Genomic DNA, 13,961 nt, shown 5'->3' with positions numbered 1-13,961 from the left:
CAATGTGAGTATCCTTTGAGGACATGAGGTAATACCTTACCTGAGGAGCAAAAGAAGGCCTTTGTCTCCCAGGTGAGACAAAGCTGGTTTCAAATGAATGAGCGCATGCAGATTGGCCTGTAAAATGAATGAGAAAAACAAAGTCAGACAACAGAAGTGGGCTATTTGCCATTTCAGTCTTTGTTCAAACAAACAGATTGGCGAAAACACATTGAGTCACTGGGTTTACCGAGCAGGCAATGATTCATTTATTTATTTTTATTTCACAATCGAGCTACCTTGACTTATAGGCACTGTGTTTGACAGCAGAGGAAATTGTGAGATAATTAGTGACGATGGGAGATATTTTGAGCCAGCACAGACTTTAGGAAGATAACATTTTGCGGCTCAAACGGGCAGGAATGTGTGCGAATGAGTATAGTGTATTTGATTGTGAGTACAAAGTGAATGCCGCTCCATGATCACCTTGTCCTCACAAGCTTCATCTAGAATGTCTAGGGCCTCCATGGATACAGCTTTGCTATGGTCATGAAGCTGTGTGACTAGCAGCTCCATGCCCCAGCTGCTAAAGAACTCCACACCTGCTCGCAGCAGGACACGCAGATGTTTGGTGGCATAAAGTCGGCAGGTCTGCTCACAAGAAATATCGTTTGAAAGAAGAGAAGACATAAAACAGTGTTACCAATACAAGCCAAAAAGGATAAATGCTTAACTGATACAATCGAAAAGTTTGAGACAATACAAACACTAATTACAATGTACAGTGGTACCTTGACTTAAGGGGTTAATTTGTTTTGGGAACTGGCTTGTAACTCAAGTGGCATTTCTGAAGCTTGCTCACAAAAGCAATAAAAATAAATCATAGCTCAGACAAGCTACAGGTCGAAACTTGAAAAGTTCGAAAACATGTAGGGCAAATTCCCATTTTATGATTTTATGAATTTCCTTGGTCTTAAATCAATGTCCCCAAGCACAGAGTTTGAAAGGTCATTTTTCAATTAATAACACCAGAGAGTATGCCTAATAGTCCCTCATTCTCACAGCCTGACAGATATACATGCGTCGTTATGTATTTGGCCTACATCAGTAGCAGCGGTAAGTATCTTGGAGAGGATCACTCTTGCTAGACCATCTCTGCTGTAGTCCAGTGTGGCTACTGCAAACTTCAGCACAGCATCCTGGTTCTTCACCGAGCACAGACTCAGCAGGCTGCAAAATATAAAAGTATGTTGTCTAAATGTGTTGATGAGGATACACAGATAATGTGTTTGACTGTTTCTGAAGACTGACCACTGAAACAGGCCACATTTCTCCAGAAGTTTGACACCCTGAGAGTGTGCAGAGAGCGTCCCCAAGAAGAGAAAGTAATGTTGGCTAAGTGTGGTGAGCAAGCCGTTACTTTGCAAGCAGCGCTCAGGCTTGAGGCCTGCAGATGAAGACAGCCATGACACCATATCCCTCACGAGGTCCTCCAAGTAGCCCTGTCCATCCTAGTAAAAATAAAGGGAGAAGAGAAAGACCCAATGGAAAGTTACACACAAAAACAAACTAGTAAAAACTATAAGGACATGAAAATGTAAATATTGTAATGTGTTTCTGGGTTTTTCTCACCTCATCCGAGTCCATGAGGAACTCGACAAACTGACAGCCAACCACAGTGAGTTGTCTCGCCTTAATGTGATCTAATGCCAGACCTGCATACAATTTACTGCTGGGCTTATAGAAATATAGCAGCCTTCGCACAAACCTATGTTACAATAACACAAGGAAAATAATCAGAACCAAAATCCATTTACATGTTAGGGTGAAGGTTTTACAGTTTGTAATTGGATCTCACTTGTGCATCTGTTCATCTTTGTTGTTCCTGAGATTGACATTTGGCCACTGGGATGAGGAAATAAGATATTTTAAAACAACTTCAATCCAAAATGACAAAAATAAAGTGTGTGAGTTGAGAGTGAGACAGAAAGAGACATAAAGCAAGACAAAGAGGAACACACAGTGAGAGCATGGTGGTGCCTAACCTTAAGGATAGTGCCAATAAGCAGCCAGTTCCACTCTAAGTTTTGCTTATGGTTGAGTATGTGACTCTCTCTCAAGTTCATCATTAGTGCTTCTTCTGTGTCCTGAGGAGAGGAATACTGAATTAACAATAACACTGATGCTGGGTCAGTATTCTTGTGAAATTGGGAGCTCCTTTTCATGAGCTTTATTTAACTAACCGTAGAGAGTAACACAAGTTTATCATATGGCTTTAGTATATAATCATCACAGAAACAACACATTGTGCCATACGGGATTTGATCATAATGTTGTTAATCTTAAATTTATTTCTTAATTTAGGAGTATACTTCTCCTTAAGAGACCAAACATAAAAAGAAGAAGACATGGAGACCAAGCTCATCTATAAAGAGGTTACCTTAATGACAAAGATGTCCCTTTGGACCCGTGAGTGTGACTCTCTGCGGCGATGGGAGGATACAGAGTTGCGGATGATGTGATCTAGATAGAGGCTGTGCGGTTTAGCGCCTTTCTTCTTTCTCTCGTGGAAACGCTTCAGATTGTTGACGGCTGCACTTGCTCGACTGAATCAAAATTGAAAATGAATCCATAATGGCATCAGGGTTTGAGTTCAGCAAACTTCAAGAAGAGAGGATTTAAAGGACAACCGACACCTCTGGACAAGCTGCATCCAGAATTTATAAAATCACTTCAAATGACTTCTACTGACCGCATTTTACAAAGATTCCACTGCATATAGCTATATTTTACGTTTTAAGACTTGCTGTGAAGTCTTGTTTTCGAGTTGATGACGATGCCGGAGTGACATCACTGAGGGAACGCCCCCTGACCGAGAGAGCGACACAATGCATTTTGGGTACTTTGTTTCGTCTGAAAACCCTGCGTTGATCGCGAAATTAGAAGGAAAACTACATAAATAACGCTATGGTGATTCATGTGGCAGCCAATTGCGGTCACACGCATCGAGAAGGTGTAAGTTTACACTAATTCCCAGCGGACAAACCATGCAGCATTCCAACAGAGCAGAGCAGTAAAGCGCCAGCCGAGGAGCTCCCCGGAGTGCGCGAATCCCCCGCTTGGATAACAGCTGTCATCCTATCAGCTTGAGAATGGATAGAAAGCCGCTTCCAGTGGTGAAGGAGAGCAATCGTCATAATAGTGGAGCAAACCTATCGGACATTCAGCTGCTGGAACGAGGAGCTAACCGGAGTTAGCAATGGATAACCGCTGTCATTCATATGCGAGTTCGTAACTCTTCATCTTGAAAGTTTAAACGTTTTGCATGCACAATCAGTACACAATCTGTATTGATGGTGACATCTTGTAGCTTACTATTTGTTATTCATGTTCTTATATGCCACATATCACCCAATTGATGCTATATTGCTTGTTCATGGAGCTTCATATACGTTTCATATGTCGTGTCCTTCACCAGTTTCATCACATACGGCTCAAATTGATACAGAAGGACCTTAAAATCGATCGCAAACACTTATGCTTTCCTCTTCAGAACTACAGTGAGACGTTGGCTTACGAACTTAATTGGTTCCCAGAGTGTGTAAGGCAAAAAGTGTGTATCCCCCCCAAAAAAAATTTCCATAGGAAACCATTAAATTAAATTTCAACTAAATAAGCCTTAAAACTACACACAACATACCTTATTCTATGTATAATAAACGTGCTATTGTATTGTAATGAAAGAAATACACATAATAAAGTCACTTTATTTACATTTGTGATGGTCGTTGATGGCTCTTAATTGACACCTGTTGCTTTCTGACTTACGAAACTGAGGCATCACATTATCATTAATCATGTTGATGATTCTCATAGCCTTTTATGGATGGAACTGTTCAATAAAAGCCTGCACATCAACTCCTGAATGGCTTGCTTCTGCTTGTCCTCTTGAAGGCAAATCAAATTCTCTGTGTTGAGGACCTCATTATGGTCAGCAACAAGCTCCTCGATGTCATCTGCATCCACTTCAAGTCTTGTAGATGCTGGCAGAGATTCTATTACAACAAGCCTGTCAAGCTAGGCAAAATAAAATGGCACACTCGCGATCCCGGAAAGCAACAAACTTACGCGATGGCGGCTAACAATCACCTCAGGCAAATCAAACTCTTGGACTTGCCAGCACAAGACACAGCGAGGCGCCGTAATCATGTCACTGGTGAGGTGACAGCGACTCGTTGAAATGTCCCAGTATCGGGGATTAGGGGATCAACACACACACCTCGTTCGTGTTTCTCAATGATCTCCTTCTCCTTGAGTGTAATTTTGTTTTGTGTCTTCTTCGGCTGGTGGAGGTCGGGAGCGGCGGCCCCGCCCCAGCTGTCAACGTGCACGTGACAATTTCGGTGTCATTAGTCACGTGAAAGCATCGACTAAATAACGCCTTTGTGTCAAGCTTTTTGCGAAGGATGGTAGCAATGGTGGACGGTACCGGGCTCTTTATTTTTAGAATGGTCGTAGAAAGTTACTCACAGTGACACACAGCGTGGGAGATGTGTCAGGCTGAGATTCACGACAGCCGCGGTGTGTACATGTGACGCCATAAACGCACACCTTGTTCGTGTTTCTCAATGATCTCCTCGACTGTTATTTTGTTTTGTGTCTTCTTCGGCTGAACACGAGCCTGTGGTGGCATCTTTTTCGGTCCCATAACGGCAAAAGTATCGTTGAAGACGACCGACGTGTGCACTCATAGAAAGGGGGTGTGGAAAGGTAGTCCGGCTGGGACGCTGTTCGGTTGTGTGCTTTTGTGTTCTTCCGCCAAAGATTACTCCGCCAGCCGTGGTGCGGGGTGTGTATCGCGAAAATAGTCCATATGCCAAGGTTTAATATTCATAAATGTAACGTTCGTAAACTGAAAAATTCGTAAGGCAAGGTGTTCGTAAACCGAGGCCCCACTGTATTTGAATAATATTCATAACTGGATGAGTAACAAGAAAGGATCTTTTTCCGAATCGGAACTCTCTGAAGCCATTGTTTTGATTCTAGAACAAGGCAGTTTGTGAAGGAGTTTTCTGACGTGACGTCACAAACTGGGGGCGGGACTTTCTGAATCTCTCCAGTTTTGAGCTGTTTTGGGCAACTTTAAGTCATTTTTATTTGTGTTTTTCATTTGACTGAAAATATCAGCCTACGTGTTTTGGGTATTTCAGATGCTATAAAACATTTTTCTGACGTCAGTTAGGAAACAAAAAAATTGTGTCGGTTGTCCTTTAAGTATGAATGTACTCACAGGCGTTTTTCCTGCGGGATGTCAAAGGAAGCTGCCATGTTAATAAGGGTTGGAAGGCAGTGCAGGTGGTGACTGTGGGTGTGTGGAAGGATGGTGTTTGCCTAAACATGAGACACAATGAGAAAGAAACGCCTCGATTTCATACAGGGTGCGATTAATTCAGAATGTTCCGATCAGTGTTTTTTTTAATGTTGCCTGAATCTGATCATCTGCGAGTGAGAGTATACTCAAGTCCGATAGCACACACATGAATTAGATGTTTTACCTGCTGCTCACTAGCAATCTGCCAACTATTATATAACTATTGATTGAATTAGACATTCTATCTACAATCCCAGTCCTTTATTTGTATAAATCTGTTGATCACATCAAATTGTCAGTGCAGAAAATGGACAAACAATACTTTGATTCAGTTACTGGTCTGTAACAAGCTTGTAAGGGAACGGGGAATGAACACTACGCTGCACACTAGGCTCGTCTCCATTTGGCTGCAGACTGCAATGTACAAGCTGCGGGTGATCGTTTTTTGTGATCATCACTGAAAGGCATTGATCAATCATTGTCAAGCACAACTATTTCTTTTACTTTGGCTTTTCCCTTCTGGGGGTCGCCACAGCGAATCAGTGTCCTCCATCTAACCCTGTTTTGTGCATCCTTCTCTCTCACACTAGCTACCTTCATGTCCTCTTTCACAACATCCATAAACCTCCTCTTATGCCTTCTTTTTGGTCTCCTGCCTGGCAGTTCAGGTCAAGCACAACTATTATTTATGAATACTTATTACAGAAAAGGATATTGTCACTGTACAGGGAAACAGCTTTGACCAAGTTCAGAATGAGGCAGACACTGCCTTACCATATGTAAAAGCTCGCCCAAGATGATGGTGGCCCTGACAGCAAGCGGATCGTCGTTGCTTGTCACCACTTCTACGAGACCCTGAAATGACATTAAGCAATGTAATTTTAATTGAAATGTGCAAATGCTTTCGAGCAATGCTATGATTGTTTCAACCAAGTTATATCAATCCCGTCTAAAAAATACAGAAAGCCGTAATGAGATTGAACACAACAACTAGAAATGCATGGTCGTGGATTAACAATACATTACCCCTGGTATCCTACAATTAGTCGCATTTATGTATGTTTAAGTATAGTTAACATTAACAAAAAGTCTAAATTCAATAATAAGGTGAGCTAAAAAAACTGTTTTTGTTTTGGTACTGAATCTGTGGGAAAAAAACAAAATCTTAAGTTTTGTCAAAACACAAAACTGAACATGATCAAATATGACCATGTTTTTTTTCTGCACATTGTTTAAAAAAAACAAAAAAAAAACAGCTGAGTTTCCAGAGCTGCACATGGACAACATTGAATCCATTGTCCCTTGGTGGGAGACACACTTATTCTTCCAAATGCACTCACCTCTAGCAGCCCACTTGTGATGAAGGCAGAGAGCACAAATGCTAAATAGTTATCCATCAAATCAGGCCTAGTCAAAAAAAAGATGGAACAAAACAAAAACCAAATAAAAAAAATACTAGGTGAGTAATGTAAAGGGTAAAATGTCAAGTTTTTAAACATATTTCATCTTTCTATTCCTCCAAATTCTTATATTGTGTCTCACCGTGAGCGAGCCCTATGCGGAAGAACAACTTTGGCTTCAGCAGCAACAAAGCCATCAGAGAGTCTCCATGTGTCCTGAAACCTTGCTGGGTCTGACAGGAAAGAATTACTGGTAGTTGTGTGCTGTGTATACAATATGGATTTATATGTGATCCTGAGGGTGCAAAATTTGCCTCCCCATACTCATACTCGATACCTATCAATAGTCAGTGTAAAGGTTCGGAGCTATTACTCACCAACACTTAAAAGAGCATCTGTGAAGTCTTGGGTCACAATGGGCACCGGGAGTCTGAATATCTCAAACAACACCTCCAACAAGCCTTTCTGAAAAGAAAACATTGATAGAGATAAATAAGATTAAAATGCTTAAAACACATACTGCAAAAATAACAGTTTAATGTAAAAACTAGGGACGGCCAAAGATGTACAGTTCATTTAAAGGACAACCGACACAATTTTTTTGTTTCCTGACATCAGAAAAATGTTTTATAGCATCTAAAATATCCAAAACACGCATGCTGATATTTTTAGTCAAATGAAAAACACCAATAAAAATGACTTAAAGTGTCCCAAAACTACTTCAAAATGACCTCAGAAAGTTTCAGTTTCAGAAGGTCACCCCTTGTTCGTGACGTTACGCGAAGACGTCTTGCCTTGCTGGAGAATCAAAACAATGGTTTCAGATTCAGAGAAGATGCTTTCTTGTTACTCATCCAGTTATGAATATGATTCAAATAGTTCTGAAGAGGAAAGCATACATGTTTGCAATCGATTAAAGAAGTCCTTCCGTGTAATTTTGAGGCGTCTAGACTGCAATGTAGCATCCTAGAAAATGCACAAGATGGCACCCAAGCTCTGTTGGAAATGGGCTGATTTGTCTGCTGGGAATTTGTGTCAGCTAGTATCAAATAGTAGTCTTGAGTAGAGTAATTTCGCCATCAACAAGTTTTCAGACCAAACAAAGTACCCAAAACGTATTGTGTGTCGCTTTCTCGATCCGGGGCGTTCCAGACGTGATGTCATGGTATAGGTATCGTCACCAACTCAAAAACAAGACTTCCTGAATATTCAGCGTGAGTCGTAAAGTCAAAGTCAGCTTTATTGTCAAATATGTTAATATGCATGACATACAGCACAGATTAAATTAGCTATATGCTATATGCGGTGGAATCTTTGTAAAATACGCTCAGTAGAAGTAATTTGAAGTGATTTTACAAATTATGGACACAATTTGTCAGGAGGCGTCGGTTGTCCTTTAAGTTAATGTACAGAAATGGTGTGTCGATTTTCACAAGCAAAGATTTCCTAGTCCACATTGCACAATATATTGGAATGTCTGATATTGTGTTATTCTTTCTGGTTACATTTTAAACACAATCTATCATTTACAATCATAATACTCACCCTAACCTCCACATTTGGTATGTAAAGTAAACCAATTAAAGACTGGATTCCAGAATTTCCAGACTTGCATAGGTTTATAATCCCTATTAGAGAAAAACAGATGACCTTAAACACAAGTTTTAAACAGGCAAAAAACGTTTGATTTAGAGTTAATGCCTTACCAGACCAGGAGCGGAACGCTGCCACAATGGCCATTCTACTTGACAAAAAACGTGCCTCTTTGTCCTCTCTATAAAAATGAAAACACACAATCATTAAAATCAGAACACAATGTTCTTCACACAAATCATTATAATAAATGGACCAGACAGTCTTTTTGAGGAATGGAAAGAGAACATTTCATACAAGAACAAACTTGCATTAATACAAACCTAAAAGTAATTTTATTTGTATTTATAAAATAATAACATACATACATAAAACAAGAGTCACTCGGAGCAACTTTCAGGGGTTAACTCGAATTGAATAAATGCAATTGTCATCCTCAGTGAGCCATTGAAGAGTAAGCCTAGATAATACAGACGTTTGAAATCTCTTCAATCTTCACAGTGATCACACAAACGCACACTCACGCACGCCCACACACACACGAACCCGACTCACTTGTGTTGCCCTTCAGCCATGTCTGCATTGTGACGGTAGTGAAAATCTGTGAAAGGTGCGAGGATTTGCTGGAGGAGAGACCACAAACAGACACAAAACAACTGTAATTGATCAAACACAATTGCTTCACCTCAAGCAACTTAATAAACGTTTTCGGACATTCTGTGGAATCGAATTGAAAAGGTCTTATAAATCCTTTGGCAGTTTGACTGATGTTATATGACATCCATGTGGCTCGTCTGTCTGGTGGACGGATGCTTTAGTCCAAACTGCCTGTTTAAACAATGAGGCCACGGGGAAATCACTGTTAATAGCTAATGAAAGCAACACGGGAAGGAGAGGCAGAGTTCCACCATACTAGATCATTCATATACCGGATTTTCTGCACTATAATGCACTTCAGATTATAAAGCGCACCTTCAATGAATGGCCTAATTTAAACTATATACATATGCCACTATATACAGTGATATCTCGGTTTACGAACTTGGCTTACTAACTTTTCGGGTTACGAACGTTACATTTATGAAAATTTTATCTTGGCATACAAACTACTTTTCGGGATACACACAGAGCTGCCAAAATGACTGGTGTGTCGTTCGCGAACGAGCCCGTTCTCCTAACAAGAAAATGGTGGCCACTGGTTTTGTCCTCTATTCCCCGCTCCCAGTCTTCAGTTAAAGCCACATGATTGGTCAAGAACGCAGCAGTGAGGGGGTGGGGTTCCAGACAGAGAGAGAGTGAGGCCGTTCTCCCAAAAACAAAATGCTGTCTTCGGTTAAGGCGACATGATTGGTCAAGAACGCAGCATGGGAGGCGGGGGGTGAAACACACACAGACATACGAAAAGGGAGAGCTTGAAAAAAAAGTTAAATGGTGAGAAAATGGATAGAAAACAGTGAAATTTGGACTCGTTTCAACTTTGATAGTTCAAAAGCAAAGTGTAGACTGGAAGGTTAAAATATCCCATCAATCAGGCTCCACAAATAATCTGCACAAGTCATCTGTACACTTGATGAAAAAAGCTATCAACCAAGCTAAACAGAACACAATTGATGAGGAACTAGGCAAAATGATCGCAGAGAAACCACCTCCAAGGGATCATTCCTCAAGATGGTGAAAGAAGAAGGCTACGCTCCTCATCAAGTGTTTAATGCTGATGAAACCGGCCAATCCATTCCATCAAGCCATCAACGACCATCACAATGGTAAATAAAAGACGTTATTATACAGTACAGTTAATTTCTTTAATTATAATACATTAGCAGATTTATTATACATCAAATAATGTATATTTTGTGTAGTTTTAAGGCTTAGAAAATTAGAAAGTAGAAAATTATGTATTATGGGGACCTGGGAACGGATTATTCCCATTTCATCGTTTCATATGGTACGTTAATTTTTGGGATACACACTTTTCGCCTTACCCACTATGTCTGGGAACCAATTAAGTTAAGGTATCACTGTACTGTATCAGGTGCATTGCATTATAAGGCGCATACAAGGATGTCTGCGGTTGCGCTATGCATCCACTAGATGGTGATACGGTACAGGAATCACAATACAATCCAGCTTGATTTTATATAGACCCTGAACAACTTACTGATGCAGTTGTAACAATGACAACTGGTCACATACACGGATACGAAACATAAATACACGTCATGATACAGGAACACCAACATTGAAGGTGTCGGAACCCTAACGTTTGGTTGGAATGGAACTCGGTCGTAAGTCGGATGTTACCTGTATCTATCTAGCTAGCTGGCTGTGTAGCTAGCTACCTATGTACCTGGCTAGCTGTATAGCTCGCTAGCTGGCTGGCTAGCTATCTGGCTGGCTAGCTAGTTTTCTATCTACAATGGGGCCTCGGTTTATGAACACCTTGCCTGATGAATTTTTCGGTTTACGAACGTTAAATTTATGAAAATTAAACCTTGGCATACGCACTACTTTTCGGGATACACATGCAGCGCCGCCCCACCATGGCTGGCGGGGTAATCTTTGGCGGAAGACCACCAAACCACACGACCGAACAGCGCCCCAGCCAGCCGACCTTTCCACGCCCCCTTTCTCTGAGTGCACGGGTCGGATTTTTTACGGATACTTTTGCTGTTATGGGACCGAAAAAGACCCCACCACAGGCTCGTGTTCAGCCGAAGAAGACACAAAACAAAATTAGTCGAGGAGAAGAAGGAGATCATTGAGAAACACGACCGAGGTGTGCATTTGTCTGATTTAACAGCCCAGTACCGATATGCTAAGTCCACCATTGCTACCATTTTTCACAACAAAGAAGCCATTAAAGGTGCGTGTGTTGCTAAAGGTGTTTCCGTGCTGTCAAAGCAACGGTCTCGGGCAACAGAAGAGGTTGAAAAACTTCTGTTAATTTGGATTAACGAAAAGCAGCTAGCTGGCGACAGAGTGAATAAAGCAATTACAGTAAAGTTTCGTTATATCGATATTCTCGGGAGTCGGAAAAAATATCGATATAACCAGACTATCGATATATCCGATCCTGCGGCATGTACATTTTCTCCTTGCGTTCATAGAATTAGTATCGTAATAAGCAGTACTATCGATATAACCGATATCGATATAACGAGACTTTACTATATATCAGAGAAAGCACGGCAAATTCACTCTGATATCGTCATGCGGCAACCTGGAAGTTTGCCGTTTATTGATGATTTTAAAGCTAGCTATGGATGGTTGGAGAACTTTACGCGCCGTACAGGGATTCATTACTCGTCATGGTGAGACAGCCAGTTCTGACAGTAAAGCTGCCGAAGCCTACGAGGGATCATTTCTCGAAATGGTGAAAGAAGGAAGCTACGTTCCTCAGCAAGTATTTAATGCAGATGAGACCGGCCTTTTTTGGAATAAGATGCCTAACCGGACTTTAATAACACAGGAAGAGAAGTCTGAACCCCATTCCATCAAGCCATCAACGACCATCACAAAGGTAAATAAAACGACTTTATTATAAAGTACAGTTTATTTCTTTAATTACAGTCCTTTTGGAATGTGACTCCTTCCAAACAGCAATTTCCTTCGACCTGCCACCCCATTCCATCAAGCCATCAACGACCATCACAAAGGTAAATAAAACTGCTTTATTATACAGAGCAGTGTATTTCTTTCATTACAATACAATAGCACATTTATTATACATAGAATAAGGTATATTGTTTGTGGTTTTAAGGCTTATTTAGTTGAAAATTATATTTTATGGAGACCTGGGAACGGATTATTCTCATTTTAATGGTTTCCTATGGGAAATTATTTTTTGGGATACACACTTTTCGCCTTGCACACTCTGTCTGGGAACCAATTAAGTGCGTAAGCACTAAATACAAATATAAAAATAAATATAAAAATAAATACAGGTCCCACTGTATTTGAGTTACTTTAGGGTTGAGTGAACACTGGCGCGCGTGGCTGCCGCTGCTCACCCACAGAAAAACTGATCCTGTGACTGTAAAGTGACCTTGACAGTTTTTGAAAGGCGCTTATAAATCAAATGTATTATTATTATTATTATTATTATTATTATTATAAGTCTCGTTATATCGATATTCTAGGGAGTCCGAAAAATATCGATATAACCGGGACTATCGATATATCCGACCCTGCGCGCATGTAATTTTCTCCGTGCGTGCATAGAAATAGTATCGTAATAAGCGGGACTATCGATATAACCGATATCGATATAACGAGACTTTACTGTATTATTATTATCATTATTATTATTATTATTATTATTATTATAACATAGAAAACAAGTCAAGAGAATTACAGGCTCTTTACATTACATTATAAGATTATAAAATGCGTTATCTATCGGCTTTTGAGAAAACTGAATGCTTCTAGGTATGCCTTATCGTGTGGTAAATAAGGTACTTTAAATGGTGGGAGAAGGGAGGGGAGTGCGTGCGCATACCTCTAACTCTACATCAATTCGCACATACTGACGGGTGCGTGGATGGTTGAGAAGGTGGAGGATGGTTGTGATCAGAGCTTCGTTGATGCGACTGAGCTGACAGTCAATCACACTCTTCAAGATAGTGCTGAGGCCCCCCCGTTTGGCAACCACCTCTGGGTTTTTCAGTGCTATAAGGGGAGGGGAAAAAAAGAAAAGGTCAAGATAGGAGATGTTTCACACCTGGGAAAGCGGCTCAGATAATGAATATCTTCTACATGAACTCAATTGTCTAAATACTGTATTCTGATTAATATTGCTTGTGTGAAAAATGAATAACACAGCAAAATCCACCAGTTTTTATCATTCTCGATTGCGAGTAGAGCTACATTTAATTTATTTTAAGACATTTTTGGGGGGGTGACTTCCCCTTTACAATAAAAATGACATCTACCTGTTTTGTCTTTTAACAACTCTCACGAGGCACCTTTAAAATATTACTGATAAGGGGGAATAAGGGAAGAATCTCTTCTCACCTAGCTCGCAGACAATCGCGATGGCTGCACGGACCATTCTGTCCCTCTCTTGTAGTCCATCAGTACCCACAGCAATAAGAGAGTTTGCAACAGAGGTGGGGAAAAGCATTGCATTGACAGTGATGATCTACAGAGGGCAAAAATGGATGGAGGTGAATATAAATTCCACCCTAATCATGTTTCATGATGTCGTTTAAAAAATAGTTTTGTAAATTAGCACTGCAGAGACATCATATGTAAGCTGAAAGATGCTTCAATGCGCTGTCTCATAATTCAATGTAGTAATACCAAAATGGTTTTGTTTTTGTGACAAGTCACCATACATAAGTCCCTCAAAAGGTTTTAGAAGAATTTAGTAATACTGTACTTTCATTTGTGCTATACACAAAAAAAAACAGTGTAGGTTTGAAATAAAAATGATTACGAGGCATTTCTGAATTTGCAGCTGCATGTAATCCAGAACTGAGAGGTAGGAATAGGCCAGTATGAGATTCTGACAATCTTATCACTGTGAGTAAAAATATTTCAGTATCAAGGTTGAAATTACATCTGTAAAAAGCATTATTTTGAAATATTTTGGTGAAAGAAACAACTGTTTTTCCAGT

General features: G+C 40.3%; 1 protein-coding gene across 4 annotated transcripts in view; it reads right to left on the bottom strand.

Moving 5' to 3' along the window:
* The window catches only part of LOC148899421 (rapamycin-insensitive companion of mTOR-like), a 32,304-nt gene that overhangs the window by 12,125 nt on the left and 6,218 nt on the right, over positions 1-13,961 (bottom strand). For all 4 annotated transcript variants that reach the window (XM_088994655.1, XM_088994656.1, XM_088994657.1 and 1 more), the window contains 18 exons: positions 13,357-13,483; positions 12,842-13,011; positions 8,899-8,966; positions 8,457-8,524; positions 8,296-8,378; positions 7,128-7,215; positions 6,893-6,983; positions 6,691-6,757; positions 6,125-6,205; positions 5,270-5,370; positions 2,420-2,585; positions 2,025-2,126; positions 1,838-1,884; positions 1,612-1,747; positions 1,291-1,490; positions 1,083-1,209; positions 466-630; positions 41-117 (listed from right to left, as the gene is read on the bottom strand). In XM_088994655.1, the coding sequence (XP_088850781.1) occupies positions 41-117; positions 466-630; positions 1,083-1,209; positions 1,291-1,490; positions 1,612-1,747; positions 1,838-1,884; positions 2,025-2,126; positions 2,420-2,585; positions 5,270-5,370; positions 6,125-6,205; positions 6,691-6,757; positions 6,893-6,983; positions 7,128-7,215; positions 8,296-8,378; positions 8,457-8,524; positions 8,899-8,966; positions 12,842-13,011; positions 13,357-13,483 (1,964 nt within the window). The remainder of the gene's footprint in view (positions 1-40; positions 118-465; positions 631-1,082; positions 1,210-1,290; positions 1,491-1,611; positions 1,748-1,837; positions 1,885-2,024; positions 2,127-2,419; positions 2,586-5,269; positions 5,371-6,124; positions 6,206-6,690; positions 6,758-6,892; positions 6,984-7,127; positions 7,216-8,295; positions 8,379-8,456; positions 8,525-8,898; positions 8,967-12,841; positions 13,012-13,356; positions 13,484-13,961) is intronic.

The sequence above is a fragment of the Hippocampus bargibanti genome, linkage group LG04 (assembly GCF_051943395.1).
Source record: "Hippocampus bargibanti isolate YZ-2025 linkage group LG04, ASM5194339v1, whole genome shotgun sequence".
Classification (NCBI taxonomy): Eukaryota; Metazoa; Chordata; class Actinopteri; order Syngnathiformes; family Syngnathidae; genus Hippocampus; species Hippocampus bargibanti.
The sequence above is the reverse complement of the archived record's forward strand: the minus strand, read 5'-3'. Positions and strand labels throughout refer to the sequence as shown.